Here is a 21,766-nt window from a genome sequence, read left to right on the forward strand (position 1 = left end):
ATGCTGCTCTGGTGGCACGGTCAGTGCCGCGGTGACCCTGGGATGAGGAGGAAGGGGCAGACGTGTGGTGGCTCTCCTGCGTTCGGATTTCAGCCAAACTTTATTGGAGCATCGCCCCTGGTCCCCTCCCCGTGGTGGCTGCAGGACACGGTGCCACCAGGGATGGAGAGCATCTGGCAGTGTTGCTCATCCTTCAAGGAGGTGTCTGAGGGAAGGATCCGAGCCTGGTGGCCAGCACCCCTCCTGTCGCCATGGGTCCTCAGCAGCAGCCCCCCAGCGGGACGATGCAGGCAGCTTGCTTTGTCTTAAGCACCCGGCCGCCCTCCCCTGCGTGCGGCTGCTCTCCGGGGCCGCCGCCGTGTCTGAGATGGGAGCCCTGGCCCGGGCTGCCGGCTCTCTGCTCCCTACCTGCTTTACCAGTTCCTAATTGCGGGAGAGGCCGGCAGGAATTGCAGGCTGTGCTTTGCCAGCAGCTGCCGGGGGGAAGGATCCCAGCAGCTTCTCCCCACTAGCCTTGGGCTGCGTCCAAAACGCACGTGGAACCTGTTAAGACTATGGCAGCGGCTGGCAGGACCCGGCAGGGACCGGTGGGACAGCAGTGCCAGCCAAGGGCCCCCGGGTCCCCACTGCTAGGATACACTGCAGTGCTTGCTGCTGCCCCGCAGCTTCGCCGTCCTGCCCCCAGCCCTCCCCGGGGGCTCCCTGCCCAGGGAACTCATCCCGGGCTTGGGAATGGGCTTCCCAAAGAAGAAACCCTCTTCCTCCGAGTCTGAGTCCGAAGATGAAGAGCAGGTGGGACACCAGGAGTCGTCCTCCTCCGTGATGTCCTGCAGGTCGATGTCCTCCGGCCGTGGGCTGTGCCTGGCAGGGGGTGTGCCCGCTTGGAACTGCAGGGTTCCATTGCCTGTGGGTGTTCGGGGGTCAGGGACCCCTGAAACTGGGTGGCCCAAGGCTCCAGGCTCGTTGGGACCCTCTGTGCTGGGCTGGGGGGCGGAGGGGTGGCCGGCTGGTGGCCCCAGCATCCCTGTGTGCGCAGCATCCCTGCTCCGCTCCTTAGCAGCTGCTCCACAGTCCTCCAGGCTCCTGAATGCAGGATGCACAGGGGCCTGATCCAAAAAAGCCTCTGGAAGAAGGAAAGCAAGGATGGGTGAGGAAGAGGAAGGCTGAGCCTGCCCTGCACAGCCCCTCACGCAGCGCTTCAGGCTGCAACAGAGGGTTGTACCAACCAAACCGCAGCCCCCAGCGCTCGCCCTGCTGTGGGAGGTGGGCTGGGGGCTCGTGGCTGCTGCTCCAGCCCTGAGTTGGGCTGCACCCATGCGACATAACCCATAAACCACCCCAGAGCCTGGCTTTGCTCCCGCTCCCCTCGTGCCACGTGGCAAGTGGAGCAGTAGGATCCCTACCAGCCCCTTCCACCCGCTGCCTGCAGCCCCCGGCCGCCGAGGTGCTGCCCGTCCCCGGCGTGATCCTGCTGCTGGGGGTGGCTCTGGACAGGGGTGTCGAGTCAGGGGACGGAGCCGAGGCGAAAGCGGAGTCGGAGGAGTCGGAGGCGGTGGAGGATGCATCCTGCCCCAGGCTGCAGGTCTCGGAGCAGAAGAGCCGGCCGCGGCGGGAGGTGAGGGGCTGCCCACGCAGCGGCTTTCGGCAGAGGCTGCAGCAGAAGCAGGTGGCTCGGGCATGCCAGTGGAGCCCTTGGTGGGTGGCCTCCTCGCTGTCGGCACCTGAGGGGCAACCACGGGTGAGGGGGAGGCTCTTCCCATGGTTGTGTGCCAAACCCCATCCTCCGCGCCAAGCCGAGCCGCGGGGCTCTGGCTCTGCAGCCCTCCCAGCCCAGGTGCTGCCTGCCCGGGCAGGGAAGCCCCAGCGCACCCTGCCCAGGGTTTGGGGGGGACAGGGGCCATACCGATGGGGTCTCCACAGGCTTGGCATGGCTCGGCAAAGAGGCTCTCAAAGCAGCCGCAGCAGCAGGGCCGGCCACTCTTCATCACGTAGCGCTGCCCACGCAGGGGCACGTCACACTCCAGGCAGCAGAAGTGCTCCAGGTGCCAGCGCCGGCCCTCCGCCTCGATGCACTCCTCCATGAAGATCAGCTGGAGGATGAAAAAAACCCCATCCCCTAAGCACCCAGATAGAAAACCCATAGCCCGGAGGGTGCTTTGCTGTGCCGAGGAGCGAGGAGGAGCCCCCATGCCTTGGCATGGGCATGGGGCTCGCTGCAAGGCTGAGGAAGGAGCCTTTCCTCCTGCCCATCAGTGGTTCTTTCAGCATGTGCAGCAACAGCAGCACAAGGGATGTAAAAGCCTCTCCCCTGCCCGGCACGCACCTGGTCGCAGGAGGCACAGCGGGGCCGGAATAGCTCAGCATGGTGCCTGCCGCAGTAGATCCTCCCGTCCTGCTGGAAGTAGATGAGGTCCACCAGCGGCTGGTGGCAGAAATGGCAGGAGAAGCAGGACGGGTGCCAGAACTGGTCCCCCAGCCGAGATGCTGAAACCCCCGGGTCCCCTTTGTTCAGCTTCCTGCCGCACTGCAAGGCAGAGGGACGCGGGGTTGGGGGCCGGGCTGGCTTCTGGGGACAGGTCCCCGCCGGGGAATGGGTGCTGGGGGGATGCCTCACCTTCTTGCAGGGACAGCCATGGCAAGGACCCGGCACGGGACATGCCAGCCCCTGCCCCAGCGCCTCGCGTCTCCGTCGGGCGCTGAAGGCTCGTAGCTGCCTCCTCTCCTCCTCCGCAAGGTCGGGGCAGTACCGCTCCTGCACGGGGAGGTGGAGGTGAGGTGGTGCACGGTGGGTGAAGCCCGGGGTGGGCAGCACCCAACAAATAGGTGTCTTACATCGCAGTCCTGAGGCGGCAGCTGCTGCAGGAGGGCTCTGGCACGGAGCTGGATCCTGTCGGCAGGAGAGGCAGGCGGCGGCGAGCAGGTGCCGAAGCACAGCGGGACCTTGGGATGTGGCACGGGAGAAACACAAGCAGATTTTTTAGGGCGATCAAGCTGCGTTGCTCCAAGCTGCTAAAACCTGTTTCATTCCGGGGCTGGGGATGCTCTGCTGTGGGTACCACCCCTGGATGGCACCCGCAGGGCTTGAGGAGGGTGGGGAGCAGAGGGAGCCCAGGGAGAGCCGGGGTGCTGCCCACCTCAGGGGGCACGGGGTCCGCGGGGGGCTCCAGGTACTCTTCCAGGGCACAACCGGAGTCGCTGTCGGACGAGGCCGGCGGCAGCCCGGTGGCGGTGCTGCAGGGGGGAGGCTCGTCCCGCTGGGGCCATGCGGGGCTCGGCAGGGACATGAGCTGGGGAGAGAGGAGCAGAGCTGGTGAGACCCCCGGCGAGGCAGGGGGCAGGGGGCCATCCCCAGGACATGTAGCATCCCACCTGCCCAGCGCGGACCTGTCTCCACGTGGCAGCAGGATGAGCAACCCCTCAGCCCAGGGAGGGACCCCAGAGCAGGTCCAGCCAGGATGATGCTCAGCACTACCACGACCTCAGGACCCTTGGCTGAACCCCTGCAGAATTCCAAGGGCTTTTGGGGGCTCAGCACTACCACGACCTCAGGACCCTTGGCTGAACCCCTGCAGAATTCCAAGGGCTTTTGGGGGCTCAGCACTACCACGACCTCAGGACCCTTGGCTGAACCCCTGCAGAATTCCAAGGGCTTTTGGGGGCTGCTCCTTTCTCTGCAGGGGTTATAAGCAAGCCCACACCGAGGGCATGGGTGCTTGGCAGGGCTGGGGCTTTCTCTGCCGAGCAGGAGGCACTGATAGGATGTTGATGGGTTGAAGCTGAGCTGGGAAGACCCTGGGTTCTCCAGCTAGAACAGGTTTTGGAAAACGGCACAACAGGTTTTGGGAAATAGCACTGGCCGTTTGCTCACTCACAGCAGGAGATTTTCCCTGGCTGCCACCAGTCGTTTGCTGGCAACAGCTAATCCCTGGTCTAGTGGCCTGGCCCTCAGTGGGACAGTGGGAGGAGACGGAGGTCTAGTGCAGTTCAGTGGAAAATAATTTATTCCCCTCGGGCTGCTATTGTTCTGCCCCGAGTGGCTGTTCCTGCCTGGGCGGCCAGCTCGCCCGGCCGCCACCACCTCGCCGGGCTGATGGTTACGCAGTGGAAACCCATCGGCTCCCGTCCCCTCCTCCCCACGCACTGCTCTTCTCTGCTCGCTTCCTTCCTGGCTTGGCTTTCCAAAACAAAGGCGAGATGGTGTTTGGTGGCTCCTGGGGCTCCCTGGACACCAGCCTGGAGCCTGACACCCTGTGCCCACGCTTACTGCCCCGGCATGGGGAGCAAGGGTGGGATGTGGGTGGGATGGACTGAGCTGCTGCTCTGGGGGCAAGTCCCGGTGTTGTGACCAAACAGCGCCAGGGATTCACTCTGTGCAACGCCCACCCTGGATTGATCAGCTGCTCTGCTGATCACCCAAGCAAGTGGCTTGGCACAGGCTCAGGGTTGAGGGGCGATAACCCCCAGGCCACGCACCTAGGTCTTCCTGCATCACTGCCACCGTGAGGACCGGTTCACTCCTCCACAACGGGATGCTACTTCTGCACATCTGCTTTATCCCCCACTGCCAGCCCATGCTGTCAGGGCCATCCTGCCCAGCACCAGCATCCCCACTTGTCCCACTAACAGCTTCAAAACCCCCAGCTCAGCCCCTGCTCCCAGTGTGCTCCTTCCACCACAGCTGCCCCTTCCTCTGTAGCATCATGGGGTGCTGGGGATGTTGCACCCAAACGTGGCCAGCTCTGCAGCTGGAAGCAGGTGGCATCAGCCCGGGGCAGCTCAAGTTTCCCTGCCTGCACCTGGGTCAATGATTAACGCCACAGATTGACTCATCAGCAGGATAAAACAAAAGGGCTGCTTGCTCTTTGTTGGGGTTTGGGGTCTGTTGGTCCTGGGGTTAGCTCAGAAAGTCTGCAGGGCTGGTTGCATGGTGCTGCTCAAAGCTGTGTACAGCTCTGGAGGGGATGGGGATGAAATAATCTGACTCAACTCTGTGTATTTGCAGCTCAAGGACAGTCCTGGCTTTGCTGACTTGTTGAAGGACCACTGTACCACTGCTGCTGTTGGGCCAGTAAGCAGCCCCAGCTCTACAGCTGTGCAGGAGGACTGCATGTATCCATGTGGATGCTGAGTGAGGGTAACACACCTCTCTGGGTAACATGCATCTCTGCTTTTCCTTCCCCATGGGAGGTGGATGGCAGTCCTGGGCTGTGCTTGCCTTATTAAGCCTCTAAGCTGCATTTGTCTAATCTGTTGGGGCTTTGCTGTAAACAGACCCCTCGGATGCTCCGTGGATGCAGCGGCGCTGGTGGTGCTTGTGTGGCCCCAGCCCCGTGGCAGGATGCACAGGGCTGTCAGCAGGGAGCCCAGCAGGGTGATGATGGGGGAGAGTAGGGAGGGCAGGGCTCCTGCCCGCTGTGAATCCATGGGGATGTGCTGCAGAGCCCAGCCCAGTTTGATGTGATTACACCGGCTGGCAGCTGTCTGGGCCGTAGACAAGTCCCTGTAATTAGCCCCAGACAGTGACAGAGGTACGCGCCTCCCATGCTAAGGAGCCAGGCAGCCCCGACAGGTCTGTCTCCTCTGCTCCCTGTCCCCTCTTCCTTCCTGCCCTCCCTTGCTGCCTCCGGGCAGTCCTGCAAAGGATACCGGGATGCTCCCAGCCTGTCTCTGCTCTCAAACAGTGGCAGGAAAGTCTGGACCAGGCATCGGAAGAGATGGCAGGAGAGCACTTTGGGGGAGCTGCTCCTCCCTGCCAGCACAGACCCAAGCGCTGGAGGTGCATCCCCCAAGAAGGGACGTGTGACGAGCCAGCTGAGCAGGCTGAGTGTCACCGGCATTCATTTACCTTTGCTTTAAAAGCCTCTTGTCCTGCCCGTGGAAGCTCCTCCAGACTGATTGCTCTGCTCCCTGGTGCTCTCTGAAGGATGGGCAATGTCCCCACCATGCTCCCCTGCCTTTCTGTGTTAGCACGGCTGCAAGCAGCCATGGAGGCTCCGCAGGACTCCCCTGACTGCTCTGAGCACGTTCCCCACAGTAGCGACAGCCCTTTGCGAAGCAGTCACAGCTCCCTGGGTAGGAGAAGCTAAAATGCATGGAAATATTAATCTTATTTGGCTCCCCAGGAGCAGCCCTGTCTCCAGCTGGCCATGGGAGCATGTGCAGGCTCCCAGCCCTCTCCTGCCAAGGTCACACATTAACTTGCAGTGCAGCCACCCTGGCCCATTCGCATTCAGCACAGGCTCCCCCTTCCCAGCGTGGCCAGGGGCTGATCTGCATCTCTGCCCCAGCTTTTGGTTTTCTAAAGTCACCCCTTCATCTCAGCAGACCCACCTTCAGACCCCTCTAGCCTATTTTTCAGAAGCACCCAACACTCCCTAGCTCCGCCACCCTGAGGAAACACAACAGCTTGCCATCACCAAAAAGATCGGATCCCCTTTCAAGCACCCAAAACCCCTGGCAGCTTTCAGAGGCATAGTTCTGTATTCACCACCTCACCCACAGGATAACCTGTTTTTGTTTGAGCTCCTGTCAACACAGCTGCAACGAAGGTACATGGAAATAAAGATGCAGAACAATAAAGATGCATCTTTTTCTGGGGTGAGATAAGCTGATGATGGCTGGCAAGGCAAGCCAGAGCAGCTAATCCTGCAACGCAGCCCCAGCCAGGCTGCCTGAGCTGGAGCCTGTCTCACAAAGGAGCCAGGGGTGGCTTTTGGACCTGTGATGGCACGAGGTGGAGCAACGCTTGGGTGCTGCTGGCCGGGCACAGCAGTCTCATGGGCCAGCAGTGTGGAGGGACAGGGGCTGTGCAGCCCCCCGAATGATAGGGGGGTGTCTCAGCATCCCACTCCGCCATATGGCACCATGTCTTCCACATCACTGGAGGGGACCACGGCCAACGCCATGGCCTATTTGCTCTCCAGGGGGATGTGCCAGTGCTGCAAAAGGCTTTTCTTGGTGTGTTTTCCCCCCTCGTGAGAGCACAGGCACGGCTGGCTGCCCCGGGTACCCATTAACCCACCGTAACTCAGCCATTCGTACACCCGCTGGTCCGAACCCAGCCCCCGAGCCCCCCGCCGCCACCGGATTTCATCCCGGCATGTCGGTGTGTGATGGGGCCCAGCCCCCTCCAGTGAAAACCTCCATCGCCAAGCCCAAAACATCCCATTCCTGCTGAATCCCGGGTGGAGGAGGGATGGCGGAGCCAGCACACCTTGGTGGAGACCCTGGTCCCCTGTGTGGCTGAGGGAGGTGGGCAGCCCTGGCAGCCCCCTGCCCACGCACCTGTCCGCACGGCCCGGGGTGGCAGAGTCTGGTGATGGAGTGGACATCGTCTCCTGCTCTCAGGGGACATTTTCCCCCAAAAAACGCCCACGGGGGGAGCAATACCATTCCCCTTCCCTTAGTTATTTCTCCCAAAGAACAGCCAAAACCCCCTCCCTCTCCCCTCCTTCGCCTCCCCATCCCCTGCAACAATTCCCGGACGGGGACTCTCCCGCTGCCCCCCCAACTCCAGCCCAACACGCAACCCACCCCAGGACCCCCCCCCCCCCCCCGCCCCCAGCCTCACCTACCTGCCCCCTCCCGGCGCCCCGGTCCCCGGGCTCCGCCGCTGCGCGCTCCGCCGCCCGCTCCAGCCCCGCCGCCGCCGGCCCGCCCCGCTCCGGCGGAGGGGAGGGAATGGAGGCTGAGCCGGGAAAACTTTGCAAAGCGAAAGGAAAACATCCAAGCTCAGGCAGGGAAACAATTTTTTTTTTCTTCTCTCTCTCTCTTTTTTTTTTTTTTTTTTTTTTTTTAATCTGCTCTGCCCAGGAAACTGGATCTGTGTCAGCCGGGGTCCTAATTACAGGCTTTTTAGCCTAAACCTACAGAGACAGCCAATGGCTGGGAATCACGGGCAGGGAGGGGAAGAGCAAAGGATGGCGAAGGGGGGGAGTGAACATTAACCCTACAGGGGAAAGAGCTCCAGATGACAGCTATTTTTCTCTCCACCTCTCATTTTCCGAGCGTCCGCGCCCTTCCCTCCATCTGCGGCTCAGTTCACCCCGGGTTGCCGTTTTGATGACTTTTATGATCCGCGCGGTGAATTATTTTCCTACTTAGATCAGAAAGAGGTGAAGCTTCGTGAAAGAGGGGGGGCAAGTGTCATTACACCCCAATTTAGAGGTGGAGAACCTTTGGCTGGGCTCTCACAAAGGAGTTAGCCAGAGGCAAGTCAGGATGTCCTAGTTTTCACAAGCCCTGAACACCTGACGAGTCTCCTAAAAGCCATTTAGTCCGGCTTCAGCTCTGGCAACAGTCAGGGTAAAATTTATCAGAGTCTCTGACGTGAGGCAGAGCGTCTTTGTTGTATTTCTGTGTTACTTCTTACATGCCATAAGGCTTTCCTGCCTGCTGATGTGACTTCGGGGACGGGCACCAACGCAGCATCCCACCTCTGCATGGACTGGACCAGACCCCTCTACCCGTGTAGTCCAAGCACCTCGCTGCCCAGGGGCTGTGTCTTGTTTTGGGGCTCCATCGGGAGCCCCAAGGGGTGCAGGTGGCTCCTGCATTAGGTAGGTCTCCGGGAACAGGGTCAGGACAGCAGTGGAAATCCGTAGCGATGGTAATTTGTCAGAGGAGGTGGCCAGGCTCCACCACAAGCTGGTGGCGGTGCTGGGAGAGGCCGTGTTGGTGCACAGGTTATTGCACCGGTGGTTTCTATCTCTGCAAAATCATTTGGGTGGGGAAAGAAGCAGGAGGAAAAGGAGAAGGGGCAGGGGAGCATCTCTGCAGGCTGCCATGCTCCGCATCCCCACACAGGGGGTCCCAGCAGTGCTGGTGAACCAGTGCCGCAGCTCCCCAGAGGCCCTTTAAGGTCTCAGCTCCGCGCCCAGGGAAGTGAATCCCTGTTTGGCTTTGGCAGGAGGTTGGTCTCCGCAGCTTTATCTTGAGTTTGCTGCTATGGACTTTGTACCCCTGGGTGGTGGCGGCGGGTCCCCCCTCCTCCCCCCCCCAGCTCCCCAGCCCGAGCTGCAGAGCGGCTGCTGCCTGCGCTCCCCATGCTCCCCCATCCCTCTGCACGGTGGAAAGATTAATGGGCAAAGTGCTCGTTAGGAGACCAGCCGGCCACCACAATTCAGACTCGACAGATGGATCACTCAGGGCTTTCCGAGGTGGGACCTCTCCAACAAAGCCACCACCCTGCAAATGCCACAAGGTCCCCCACGGTGCTGGGCGAGCATGCGTGAGTGTGATGTGAGTGTGATGGGCAGGATGGTGGCCCGACAGGCTTCCCTGCTGCCAAAGGACCGCGGGGTGCAGCCAGCAGCATCCCCACAGCAAGGGCTGCGGAGGCACGGCTTGGTGACCCGGCGCTGGAGCAGACCAGGAGCGCTCACACGTCACATCCGAAGAGTGGCAGCCCCTGTCACCCTTCCAAAGCCACCGCTGATGTCCAACAGCTCCACGCCTTACCAGCGCCGATGGGATTGTCATTGCAGAGCAACTACAATTGTCAAAATTGACTTGGTAAAAATTGTAATTGTAAAATTGGTAGCCCAGCCTAACCCTCCCTGTGGCCTCCTGTTGTCCTGCGTGTGGGGCAGCCCCCTGAGCCCTCCCATAGCCCCCCCAGTTGCATGGTCCCGGGTGGTAGGATTTAGCCCATCACACCAGCAGTGCCGGGGCTGAGCCAGGACCCTGTGCAGCCCGACCCCGGCGAGGTGCTGCAGGGGTGCAGCTGCCTGTGGGGCCCCAGCACCGAGCTGCCATTGCCTGTGCTGGTTTAGTGCCCCGATACTGGTGGAACTGGGGTAGGCGGCGTGTGTGTATGCTCTGAATGAGACGGCTGGGTGCAGAGCGCACTGGCCAGCACCCCAAATCCCCCTCCACTGACCCCCCCAGCACCCTCTCCTGCCTCAGAACCCCCAAATCCCCCTCTACTGACCCCCTGAGAGCATCTCCCTGCTCAAGACACTCCAAACCCTGCCTCCACTGACACCCCCTGCACCTCTCCTGCACCAGACACCCCAATCCCCCTCCACTGACACCCCTCCAACCTCCTGCCCCAGACCCCCCCAATCCTCTCCCCACTGATCCCCCCAGCATTCCTTCCTGCCCCGGACCCCCCCAATGCACCTCCACTGACACCCCCCCCAACCTACTGCCTCAGATCCCCCCAATCCCCCCCCCACTGACCCCCCCAGCATTCCCTCCTGCCCCGGACCCCCCCCAATCCCCCCTCCACGGACACCCCCCGCAACCTCCTGCCTCCCAGCCTCCCCGCAGCCCCCAGCCCCGCCCCTCACCGTGACCACGCCCCATCCCTGACCCCGCCCCCGGGGCCGTGGCGCCGCGGAGCCAGCGCGCCCCCTGGCGGCCGAGCCCCTGCCTGGCCGGGTCCTCCCAGCCCGCGACGCTCTAGGCGGCGGCCGGTTGGACTCGCTGCTCCCGGCGGGCCCGGCCCGGGCTGGGGGGACGCGGCGCTGGCGGGGCTCGACCCGCACCCGGTCCCCGAGCCCCAGCCCGGACCCGCCGGGCCGGGCAGGGGCCGGGCCGGGCCGGGGGCCGGCTGGCAGCGGGGGCCCGGGTCTCAGCTCCCGGACGGCGGAGCCGGGCAGCGCCTCAGGTACCGACCCGCGCCGGGGCCTTCCCGCGGCACCTCGCTGGGGCCGCCCGCCTTGCCCCCGGCCTCCCTCCCGCCCCCTGTGCCCCCTCCCTGTTGTGTCCCCCGCTGTCCCCTCGTACCCCCTCCGCCCCCCCCAGCCACCCCCTTGCACCCTCTTCTCCGTCCCCCCCCCCCTCCCCGGGACTCGCCCCTTCCCCTTGTCACGTCCCCGTTCCCCCCCCACGGGCGGTGCAGGCCTCTTCCTTCTCCCTCCATCCCTCTCGCCATGCCAGCAGCCCCCCAGTGCCCCCTGCAGCCCCTCTCCTCCCTCCCAGGCTGGTGGGGGCCTGGGGGGGGCCATGCTGCTTGTCCTGGGGGGGTTGGTGTGGGGCCATATCCATTTCCACGCCAGGTGTCTGTGTGCGGGTCCCGGTGGTGCTGGGCTGCCCTGGGCCTGTGTGGGTGAAGTGGTCCTGGGGCTCGGGGAATGGCTTGGGGGGGGGCAAAGGAGTGAGGGGGGGTCTTCTGCAGGCTGGGGGGGGTGTCTGGATGGAGCTTCCTTGGGAGCAGAGCGAGCCAGGTGGTCCTGGGGCTCAGGGAATGGCTTGGAGGGGGGCAAAGGCTGAGGGGGGGTCTTCTGCAGGCTGGGGGGGTGTGTCTGGATGGAGCTTCCTTGGGAGCAGAGTGAGCCAGGTGGTCCTGGGGCTCAGGGAATGGTTTGGAGGGGGGCAAAGGCATGGGGGGTCTTCTGCAGGCTGGGGGGGTCCGGACGGAGCTTCCTTGGGAGGAGGGTGAGCCAGGTGGTCCTGGGGCTCAGGGAATGGCTTGGAGGGGGGCAAAGGCGTGAGGGGGGGTCTTCTGCAGGCTGGGGGGGTCCGGACGGAGCTTCCTTGGGAGGAGGGCGAGCCATCCAGCTGTGGAATCGGGAGAGGTGAGCTGCGCTCTGGAGCCAAGGAGGGCTGCCAAGGTTTCAGGATGATTCGGGTTTGGTTCCTGGGATGCTGCTCTTAGGGGGCACGTGTTGCGGCTCCTGGGGGAGCGTGTCGTACCCTCAGAGCGGTGGGTTCAGCTGGTTGAGGCTCTGAACTGGTAAACAGCCGCTGGAAAGGTGGGTGTCAAAACGGCTGGAGCCTTGCGAGTCTCAGTGTCTGCCTGAAAGGGATGCTGCTAAAATATTTAACAGCGAGGAGTTGTGGGAAGCACCGAGGGAGCGTTAGGGATCTAACAATGTGGGGTTTTTTTTCTTTTTTTTTTTTTTCTCAAGTTCTGACCATAATAACTGTTGAAGGTAGGCGAGGACACTTCAACCGACCCCCCTCGCAGGTTAGACAGGCACAGGTGGAGGGAGCACCAGAGGGGGAGAGAATAAAGAAGAAAGAGGGGGCAAAGGTAATGTTTTCTACAAGGTTGTTTTATTTTTACTGAGGGAATTGATGATTTGGGAGCAGGAGACAGTAGAAGACAAGGCCCCTAGTGACCAGATTAGATGAAGCGGAGGGGTATCTTTGCTAAATTATTGATCAAAGTCTGTAAGGTCAGTGGGGAGTATATCCGTACTGAGCCTAGAAAAACAAGTAGGATGGTTTGAGCGGGATGTGGTGTTGAAAAGGGAGTGTGTGGCGTTATTACTGTTAGAGGTGACGGGTATGTGCAGGAGGGCAGGTGGCACCTTGCTTGACTTGCGCCCGAGCTCCTTCAGCTTGCCCAAAAGGAAGCATTCCTCTTCTGGGGGACTTTGCAGGGTTAGGATGTGGTAAGGAATTCTTCAGGGGTCAAAGCTAAGGCACGGGGTCGCAGTGGAAGGTGATTTAAGTTCTGTTCTGATGTAAAAAATGAAATGGGACCCCCTTGGGCAGCTCACCGCTCGCTCTTCCCCCTCCCTCCACACCGCTCTGCACCACGAGGGAGCCTGAGGGCAGCCGTGCAACGTGGTTTTGCACGGAGATGCAACTCTGTGATTCATTGTTTAATTTGGAGCGACTGTTGAGGCAGATTCTGGCATGGCAGAGTGAGAGGTTTCCAATAGCCTTTTCATTTTATTTAGTGCTCTAGTGCCAGGCTGGTTATCCGTATGGCTTTATTCTCTCACGCCTCGGATGGAGAGATTGTTAGCTGTTCTCGCCAAATAAAACATGGCTCCCTTTCTTGCTAGCTGCTGCTGAATCCCCTGCCCTGAGGTGGATGTCGAGTCCTTAAAGTTTGCATCAAAGATAGCAGTTATTTCTCACTACTAGTGCATGCAACTCACGCCTGCTTGATACTTGTGATTGCTGACTGTTGTCAGATAGTGGAGGTTTTGTGTTTTCTGGCGTTTGTTTCTGGCATTCATAGTCCAAAGTAGAACGAACAGCTGTTGTGTTCATTTGCTTTTAAGGCTGCTGGTTCTCTGACCCTTGAAGACCTTCCACTGAATGAAGGTGCCTTCACATTCCGAAGCAGCAGATGTGTGTGATTCCTCATACCCTCACCACCCTCACCATCCAGTATCACTGTTGCGTTTTATTTGCACTACAGTAGCTCTGATAACCCCCACTCCTCTGTAGGATCCCAAAGCCAAGAAATAAAGTATCCCTTAGGTTTAGGATTTTTTAGCTGTAGACTGTAATTTTGGTTTTGTTTTGTTGGTTGTTTTTGTTTTTTTTTTAGAAATCACAGGAGTGGTCTGTGCAGAATTATTTTCTATATTCGTAGAAATGCAGGTAGTTAATTTAACAAAAAAGTGCATCTGCCTTTGTTGTGATATTTGAAGCAAACTTCAGTCACAAACACCTCCCCCCTCCTTTTCAATGTTCTCTGTTTTTTTAATTTGTTGTGTTCTCCTTCTCAGGTGGAAGATGGGACCATTTCCCTTGTGTTTTAGGTGACTCTGAAACCTGCTTACCATGAAGTCCTGAAGGAGATAGAGGGACAGTAGTGGGAATTTCTTCCCACTCCTCCAAAAAATTCCAACAGTTGCCTAATGGTAAGAAAGCTGTTATTTTTAATTAGCCTTATATTGTATGATATCCATTAATTGAGGAACACATTGAAGAGTTTGAGATCCAAACCCACTGGGCCACGTGGAGGGGGATCAAGGAGGATGCAGACTGTAAATGCTGCATGTTTGGAGAGGGTGGGAGGAGTTGGTTTGAAAATATGATTGTCCTCTGTTTTGTGTCCTCTCCCCAGGGATTGCCTCTTATGCTGCCATCATGGGGAGCTGCTGCAGTTGTCTGTGCAGAGACAGCATCCCAGACAACCATCCCACCAAATTTAAGGTAAATATTGCTCCTTCATCCCTGTCAGAGAGTCTGTGACAGCACTGACTACTAGCAAAGCCCAGCATGGGTTGGACTCCGGTCGTGAAGGGAGAGAAAACCTCTGCTCTTGCAGAGAAGTCTTTCATTGATAAGATTTTCAACTATGCTACTGTTTCAGTTTGATTTTTTTTTTTTTTTCCTTTTCTTAAGCAACCTCTGCTGGAAACACGTTTGTATTTGCAGCAGAAATTGCCTCTGCACTGAGATTCAGCCTGAGCAAGGAAATGGGGAACTGGAGAGAAACCTTTTATTGCTCGGGGCTGTGTTCCAGTGTCTGTGCTGAGACACATCGGCTGAACTGCCAAGCACACAGTCTCCAGGGCTGCTGGCTTGGCGCCTTCTGCCAGCAATGAATTCATGCTCTCAGCTGAGAAAAAGGCATCTTAGTAAATGAAGGGGGAATCCACAGGGATTATCCACAGTATCTTCGTGGGTGGGCATTTTTTTTGTTTTTTTTTTAATACTGATGTGCTGAGTTTCCTGATGTAAGCTCTGTGGCCTCTGCAGGTGACGAACGTGGATGATGAAGGTAACGAGCTGGGATCTGGGATTATGGAGCTGACACAGACGGAGCTCATCTTGCACACTCACAAGCGAGATGCTGTCAGGTGGCCCTACCTCTGCCTGCGCCGCTATGGCTATGACTCCAACCTCTTCTCCTTTGAGAGCGGTCGTCGCTGCCAGACAGGGCAGGGTGAGTGTGGAGGTTCCTGGCGGAAGGAACGCCGAGGTTTCTGTTCCCAGGCAGCTGGAGTGCGCTGATGTTTGTGTCTTCCCATATTCCTGCATCTAATGAATCAACAGGTTCTTTTGCAGCCTCTGTTCCCCCAGAATACCGGAGTGTACATGCACGTACAGTTAATACTCCTGATTAAAACACTGATGAGAACGATGTCGTGGCTCAGGACCCAGGCATAAATCTAATGGTCTCATTTTGCTAGTGCATCGGGGCTCATGAGGTAATTGGCGAAGCAGGCTTGAGCGCTAGACAGGGCGTGTTTAATGTCAGAGAGGATGCTGGTTACGCTGTCAGCTCTGTGCTTCGGTACCAAGCGATGCACAGCTGTGGTAGGAAGGTTGCTGGACTTCTTTCCTTAGGAGCTAGAAAGTACTTTTTGCAAGACGGAAGCTTTGTTAGGCATGTTTTAACTCTGGGGGTAAAGCAAAAGAGCATCACCTGCGCCTCTTCCCTGGTCCCTCTTAGGGTTCGCTTATTCCGCAGAGCTGCCGAATGCGTGTCAGTAGCAACAGTTGTTTGAGCACATCTTGTTTTTCTGGGTGCATCCTCTCTGCCTCCATTAGAGCTGGTTCTTCTTAATGCTTTGCATTTTGTGTCTGGCAGCACTTTGTAACGTAGAGGGGAGTTTTACGTTGTACTGATTTTATGCATGGGGATGCTCTGCATAGAGGAGGGAAGTGAGTCACCCAGGAGTACATGCCAAGTCATCAGGAGTGCTGGGAATAGACTCCAGATTTATAATGGTGCCTGTTAGTTCCTTTACCAGTCTGTCTCTCTTGCTTTTAAAGAGCTGAACATTTTCTTGGCATCTGTATCCCCAGAGGGAAAAAAAAAAAAAAAAGTTCGTCTCCTCATTCTATTAATATGTTTGTAAACTCCTTCTTATCCAAAAGGCCTCTGCGTAACTGTTCAGTGTCTGTGTAAAACACTGCGCAAATCTGTAGTGCCGTATGCTCCTCTTTAATATTTATGTGAGTGGGGTTTTCCTTTCCTGGAGTCTTGTGCTTGTCAGTTGCCAGCGATGGGAATTGCTCGCCTTTGGTTTCTGTTTTGCCTTTTGCAGGATGCAAACCAGTGATTAAAATTCTGCCCTCTGTGCGTTTTGCTTTTGTTTAGGTCCAGATAGTGGTGATAAAGCAGAGCCGTTTGCTCTTCATGTATTACAGATTTTTTAGCAGACACGTACTTACTCATCAGTCTTAAAGCAGACAGAAATGAGAGGGATGGTGGTGTGTTTTGATGAGTTTTCTCCCTTCCTTGTAGGATTTCATTTGGAGGACTCCTTCCTGATGCTGCTCCCCACCTTATATAAGGCAGATACAGCTTTTTTTTTCTTCTTCTTCTTCTTCTTTGTTTTTTTGTTTGTTTTTTGTTTTTTATTTTTTTGCCAAAATTTTTAAAACCTTATTCTTTGGGGTAGCAGCCGTCGTTGCCATGCTGTTCTCGTTGCTATGGCTTTTGTGCGTGTGTGTGCGTGCCAGCTTGGGATTGGTTAGCTCTGCACACACCAGCTCTGGTTTGGGCTGCTTGTTTGGGGAGACACTGTTTAATTCCGTACATATTTTTTTTTAAAGATGACATTCTTGTCCCTCCCTTGCGTGCACACTCCACAGGGCCCAGTTCAGCTTTGAGAAGTCACTGGATAGGCTTTCCCCTGGCAGTGAGAATTGGACTGGGTGCCAAGTGAGTTAAAATAGAAGATTAGAGATTAAACGAGAGCAGTTAGCTTGTCCCTTTCACACCTCTTCTCTGTGTGGGATTGATCGTTGTAAGATAACTGGGATGCTCGCTGTTTTTCTTGTAATAATGCACCGTTTGGTCAGATGGGCGGTCATGGCATTGTATTTCTGTTGATGTAATAATCCACCAAATTGTTGGTTGTTTTCCTGTGGCTGTGGGTTGATTGCGTTAAACGCAGCAAAAGAAATCAGAATTGCCCATTTGTTTAGAGCCAGGAATTACATATACTCCTGTTAAAGCCGGATCGCTTTCTTGCTTTTCTGACCCTCCTCTTCCTTACTGTCCAGGGATTTTTGCCTTCAAGTGTTCCAGAGCAGAGGAGATCTTTAACCTGCTTCAGGACCTGATGCAGTGTAACAGTATCAACGTAGTGGAAGAGCCTGTTGTCATCACCAGGAACAGTCACCCCACGGAGCGGGAGCTCTCCCGGAGCCCCCAGGCACCCAACAGTAAGGCTCCTTCAGTGACCGGGGAGAAGAGGAGGGAGCACGTGGCTGACGTCTGCAGTTGCTTACGTGAAACTGCCCTTTGCAGCCCGTGGATCTCTCCCTTGTGCTGCCTCGCTGCTGACCCGTATCTTTATGTCCATATGTACCCCTTGCAGCATGTTTATTTTAAGGCCCCGCCTGTCTGCGAAGTGGTATTTTGTTTCCAAGGAAACAGCAACAAAAAGCCATTCAAATAGTCAGCCGGGTTGTCATCCTTCAGTTGGTTTTCATCTGCCCGCTGCCAAGTGGCCTTTTTTAAATAACACCTACAAGGATGAGGTGGTTCCTAGAGGAAACCGCATCTGGAAGGATTCAATTTGCTCAATTCCTGCCTCCGTTAGGAGCGATTTAAAGATTTAAACAAGAGGGCCTAGCCCTTGCATGTGTACTAGGTCCTTCATCATAGGGATCTTCCCCAGACAGGCTGGTTGTGACTTACAGGGTGCAGTTAAGAGGCTAGCTCACTGTGAGAGTGAAGTCAACTCTATCTTGTGCCAAACGATGCTCTAATGCTTACCCGTCCTGATTCTCTCCCAGGTCTGGGGTACACCGTTCCAGGATTTCCCAACGGATTTCCCAGCTTCCCTGGAGAAACGCTATCATACTCCGCAGCCCGCCACCCCTCCGTGAGCAGCCTGAGGCATTCCTCTGTGGGTGAAGACTCTACTCATGCCCTTATTGGGCCTGATGAGCAGGTAAACCTGGATGTCCTAAATTCTGCTGTTTGCAAGCAGTGAACGAGCAGCTTGTTTTGCCTCACAGTCCTGTGCAATTCTGCGTTTCTCTTACTCAGCAAAGTTCAGGGGATCCTCATACCTTGTCATCCTTTTTTTCTCTTTTGCTTCATTTTGCCATTGGAGACTCCTCTGTGACACTTCACTGGAACAGGCATTCTATCAAGGCTGGCTTGAGTTGGCTTCCTTAAACCACTGGTATTTGTGTGGCAGTTATTTAACAGCAGCACTCGGCTTTTGTGAGCCCAAGTCATACTGCCCTGTCTGTCAGCTGTTGCTGCGACCCCTAAACTGATGTGCAGATGCATACCCAAGGTCAGACTCTTTTTATTTTTGATTCTCAGCTCTTTGTTCTCAGTTTGAGAATTTAAGATTTTCCCCTACAAAATCCAGCTTGTCTCAACCATTATCAGAGAAGGCTAGGTAGGTGTGAGTGCTGCCATAACACCAGTGTAAGCCACTCAAGGAAATATTTTGCAAGTGGCTTTGCTTTTAGTTCTGTTGCCATATGCATTGAGTGTGGAAGAGATGATGTGTATCTTCTGCCGTTGGACTCCTTGTGGTCTCTCCTTCAGCCCACAAATCCAGGAATGGCTTTTGTGTTCTGCTTCCCAAAACCTTTTCAACTTCTGAAATTCTTTCGTCTCCTCCTGCTTCTTCAGCCACCGGAAAATTTTCCATTCCTGTTGGTTTCTCAGCTGCTGACAGCTGCTTTGCTCTTGTCTCGTCTCTTTTCCTTTCACTGTCCCTCTGCTTCTCTCCTTGCAGTCCCACACCTACGTCAACACGGCCAATGGTGATCAGGAGCTGAGGGGCCAACACTGTATGCACTCCTTGCCTGAAGTCCACCCTCCTTTCCCCCCTAGGAACCGCAGCTGCTCCCTTGAAGACCGCAATCCCCAGGTCTTTCTGCAGCCAGGGGAGGTTAAGTTTGTGTTGGGTCCCACATCCAACTTCAGGCGCGTCTGTCAGCCCCACCGGGAGTGCAGGACGCACTTCTGCCCCCCCAACAACAACAACAACGAGTGCGAGGAGGAGTGCCCTTCGCCCCAGTGCACCTACGAGAACGTCAATGGCTTGCTGCCCCCCAGCACCTCCTCTCTCTGCCGAAGCGGGCGCTTGAAACTCACCCGGGAGGACGCGGGCTTACCCGGCTGCTCCCATCGCAGGACGGCGTTGCTGCACTATGAGAACTTGCCGTCGCTGCCGCCGGTGTGGGAGTGCCAGCCGCTCCGGCAGGGCGAGGAGGACGTGGGCGCTGGGGACATGCTGACGCCTTCCCCCAGTGGCTACTCCGAGACCGGTGAAGAAGTTCCCCTGCAGAACTACGTGAACTCAGAGAACACCGCGCTGCACGGGGGCAGCAGCCAGCGGCGCAGCGGCTTTCTGCCAAAGCCTCGTCGCAGCTGCGTGCCCAGCGTCTTCAGCTTCGACTTCCCCCGGCCCTGTCCCGAGCAGCCACGGCAACTCAACTACATCCAGGTGGAACTGGAGGCTGAGCCGTGCAAGGGACATCAGAACACACCGGTCCCCCGTGTCCCACCTCCTGCCACCCATGAAGCCCGCCGGACGGACTCCTATGCGGTCATTGACCTAAAAAAGACAGCGGCCATGTCCAGTTTGCAAAGGGCCCTGCCGAGAGATGATGGGACTTCACGGAAAACTCGACATAACAGCACTGACCTGCCTCTGTAAGGGGGAACGCCAAGTGCAAGCACTGTGTCGTGGCTTTGGTGCCTGCCCTCCAGTCCGTTGCCCGGTGTGACTTCCATTCGCCATTGCCTTCTGCTTCCCTGTTTGCCCCATTACCTGGTGTCACGGGATGGCTCCTACAGCTGATGTTGAGGCTAATCTGTCTGTCCATCTTCCCCTCGCCGTCTCTCTTGTGTAGTCAATTTGGAACGCCTTTTGGGATATTTCACCACACCGTTTGAAGGTTAAATCTCTGGCAAGAGGGGCAGGAGGTGCCAGCGATAGTTCCGGCACTGTGTGAATACAGCCTTGAATCGGGTTAGCTCACCTGATTGCCCAGCAGCTCCGTGAGCGGTGCCAGCAGCCTGGCTGCAGTGGAAAGGCAGCAGCATGGTGGAGGCGTGTTTCCAAAAGCGAGTTGCTTTAGGAGCTCCACTGCAAATCAAGCCCGTTTCCCGTAGATTTCATGCCTTGCGGCTCCAGGCCAGCTCTGCAGCCGGGCCACTCCAAAGTCAGGTTTTGCCTTGTGGTTTCGCTGGTCCCTGGTGACGTGGGAGCTCATGCTGCGGTCTTTCCCTCCACCCCCAACTCGCTCCTTTCTGCCCTCTGCACTGTTACCTATTCTCTTGAAGCTTGTAGAATCTTTTTATACTTCTGTCCCTTTCTCAGATCGAATTTAAATTGGGCAGCTCTAGGAATTGATAGAGGAGGGCAGACAGTCGTGGGCACAGACACTGTGATCACATAAACCTGATTTCCTAAAGAAGAGTCCCTGCTTTAAAAGAGGAGGGGAAGACCGCAACTATGAGAGAGATTTGAGGTTTGGTGTAGAAAATTTCAATTGTACCGTACCCTGTTTTGGTTTTTAAGGGTTCTTTTTGGTGGCTGTTCAGAACTGTTGTTGATTGATTTATTTATTTACTTATTTATTAAATGTTCTTTTGCATCCCAGTGGTAATTGCCAAGACCGGTGCCAATATGGAATGTGTACTTGCTGTGGCTCACTCCTGTCTGGGGGACAGAGCTTGGAAGAGGTTGGTGGCTTTGCTGAGCTGCACTTGGGCAAAAAGAGGAGCTCTGAATCCAAAAATTTTTAACTGGGATTGACTGTCACAGAGTGGGTGGGAAATGGTATTGGAGGTGTGGGAGTGCGAGCAGAGCTGCCAGGCAGCTGAGCTTGGAGTTGTATCAAAGTCGTTGCCTACACCCACGTGCCTGGTTGGGTCCATGAGAAATATTTGATCAGTGTTTTGAGTGAATGTGCAGTTTGTTTCCTACAACTGTGGACTTGGAAGGGCTAAATTTCGGCTCTCGGGGAAATTTGTGGCCTTTGATGTGGATTTTTCTCTTGATACCAGGGCTGAGTCTAAGCTGGGCTGTCAGGCTTCTGTGTGAGGTACTGTGTAGGGTCTCTGCTCCTTCCCCATCGCGGGATGTTCCACCACCCCTCTCTGCTGCAGCTTAATCCCTCCCTGGATTACTCTTTGCCATTATAAGCTGCTGCAATGAGACAGAAGTACTCTGGGTTAGTCTGGAGCGCTACCTTTCTGCTGTCTGTATTCTTCACCGTCCTCTCAGGGATAGGAGGTGAGAGATCCAGTGCTCTGCGAGGTGTCCTGCTGCCAGAAACGTTGCCAAACCTTGCTGTGTTCTCCCTGTCCCTGATGTATGTCGAAGTCAGTGAGCCTCTGGTGTGAAAGAGGAGAGGAGCTGATCATCACCTGGCTGCAACCTGCTTCTGAGGTCCAGAAACTTGATTTCCAGATTTTTGAAGTTCAGCCTTTTTTGGTTGTGGTGCTGTCATGTCATATTGCAATGTGACCCTTCTGGGAGCGAGGACATGTGCCGTGCAGTTCATAAAAAGTGATCAAAAGTGTGAGTAATGCCATGCTTGTGTTGGCAGAACATGGATTTCTTGGCTTGCTGTTGCACTATAAATTCAAGGTGCACCACGTGCTTAAGTTCACTGGGTTTTTTTTCTGTTGTTGTGTCTTGTGGGTTTTTTTTGGAAGTCCTTGTGCTTGTCTTCCATTCTTTTCTCCACCCTAGCCCTTGTGTGATCTATAACCGAAAAGAAGCCCAAGTAATATATTTTTATACGTATACCAAATAATTTTATTTGAAGGGGGAGGGGAGGGGAAGACAAGTAATGTATCCCCCTAAATCTAACTTTCATTTAGGGAAGTGAGAGAAGAAATTGTTTATATATCTATCTATATATATAAAGTTAAGTGCGTTAGACTTTAAATAAACTATCTAAATAAAGAGTTTATCTGAGCTCTATGTGTCACCCTCTGGGATAGCACAGCAACTCCCACATGCCAGCACAGGGCAATGCCCCCACAGGAACCTGCCTTGCCCCTGCCTGAGCTGAGAAATGCGAAATACATATTCTCCTTTTCCCCCCAGAAAGGGAAAAAAGGATGAAATGTTTTACGTTTACACAGAGGAAGAGGTGAGGGCCCTTTCCCACCCGCACAGGA

General features: G+C 56.2%; 2 protein-coding genes across 4 annotated transcripts; one reads left to right on the forward strand and one right to left on the reverse strand.

Moving 5' to 3' along the window:
• Nucleotides 1-81: 81 nt before the first annotated feature.
• Nucleotides 82-7,757, reverse strand: PRICKLE4 (prickle planar cell polarity protein 4). Its single transcript, XM_040617021.1, has 8 exons — nucleotides 7,575-7,757; nucleotides 3,135-3,287; nucleotides 2,833-2,940; nucleotides 2,615-2,752; nucleotides 2,324-2,524; nucleotides 1,904-2,090; nucleotides 1,404-1,721; nucleotides 82-1,123 (listed from the first exon to the last, which is right to left on the reverse strand). Exons 2-8 carry the CDS (start codon nucleotides 3,282-3,284, stop codon nucleotides 630-632), a joined length of 1,596 nt encoding a protein of 531 aa, XP_040472955.1. The 5' UTR covers nucleotides 3,285-3,287; nucleotides 7,575-7,757; the 3' UTR covers nucleotides 82-629.
• Nucleotides 7,758-10,407: 2,650 nt separating this feature from the next.
• On the forward strand, nucleotides 10,408-20,234 carry FRS3 (fibroblast growth factor receptor substrate 3). 3 transcript variants are annotated; one of them, XM_040616618.1, is made up of 9 exons: nucleotides 10,408-10,612; nucleotides 11,856-11,980; nucleotides 12,966-13,035; nucleotides 13,419-13,553; nucleotides 13,760-13,848; nucleotides 14,398-14,584; nucleotides 16,657-16,818; nucleotides 17,395-17,552; nucleotides 18,360-20,234. In XM_040616618.1, exons 5-9 carry the CDS (start codon nucleotides 13,783-13,785, stop codon nucleotides 19,284-19,286), a joined length of 1,500 nt encoding a protein of 499 aa, XP_040472552.1. In that variant the 5' UTR covers nucleotides 10,408-10,612; nucleotides 11,856-11,980; nucleotides 12,966-13,035; nucleotides 13,419-13,553; nucleotides 13,760-13,782; the 3' UTR covers nucleotides 19,287-20,234. The 3 variants fall into 3 exon arrangements, with proteins under 3 accessions (XP_040472552.1, XP_040472550.1, XP_040472551.1); XM_040616616.1 differs by lacking the exon at nucleotides 12,966-13,035; XM_040616617.1 differs by lacking the exons at nucleotides 10,408-10,612; nucleotides 12,966-13,035 and adding an exon at nucleotides 11,453-11,522.
• The last annotated feature ends 1,532 nt before the right edge of the window (nucleotides 20,235-21,766 follow it).

This window comes from Falco naumanni, chromosome 17 (assembly GCF_017639655.2).
Source record: "Falco naumanni isolate bFalNau1 chromosome 17, bFalNau1.pat, whole genome shotgun sequence".
Classification (NCBI taxonomy): Eukaryota; Metazoa; Chordata; class Aves; order Falconiformes; family Falconidae; genus Falco; species Falco naumanni.

Excerpts from the sequence above, each read along its gene's own strand:
- FRS3 (XM_040616618.1), top strand. The coding sequence starts at position 13,783 with ATGGGGAGCTGCTGCAGTTGTCTGTGCAGAGACAGCATCCCAGACAAC. Across the intron at positions 16,819-17,394 it reads GAGCCCCCAGGCACCCAACA|GTCTGGGGTACACCGTTCCA; the intron begins GTAAGGCTCCTT and ends ATTCTCTCCCAG. Across the intron at positions 17,553-18,359 it reads TTATTGGGCCTGATGAGCAG|TCCCACACCTACGTCAACAC; the intron begins GTAAACCTGGAT and ends CTCTCCTTGCAG.
- PRICKLE4 (XM_040617021.1), bottom strand. The coding sequence starts at position 3,284 with ATGTCCCTGCCGAGCCCCGCATGGCCCCAGCGGGACGAGCCTCCCCCC. Across the intron at positions 2,525-2,614 it reads ATGGCTGTCCCTGCAAGAAG|TGCGGCAGGAAGCTGAACAA; the intron begins GTGAGGCATCCC and ends TCTGCCTTGCAG. Across the intron at positions 2,091-2,323 it reads GCTGTGCCTCCTGCGACCAG|CTGATCTTCATGGAGGAGTG; the intron begins GTGCGTGCCGGG and ends TTCATCCTCCAG.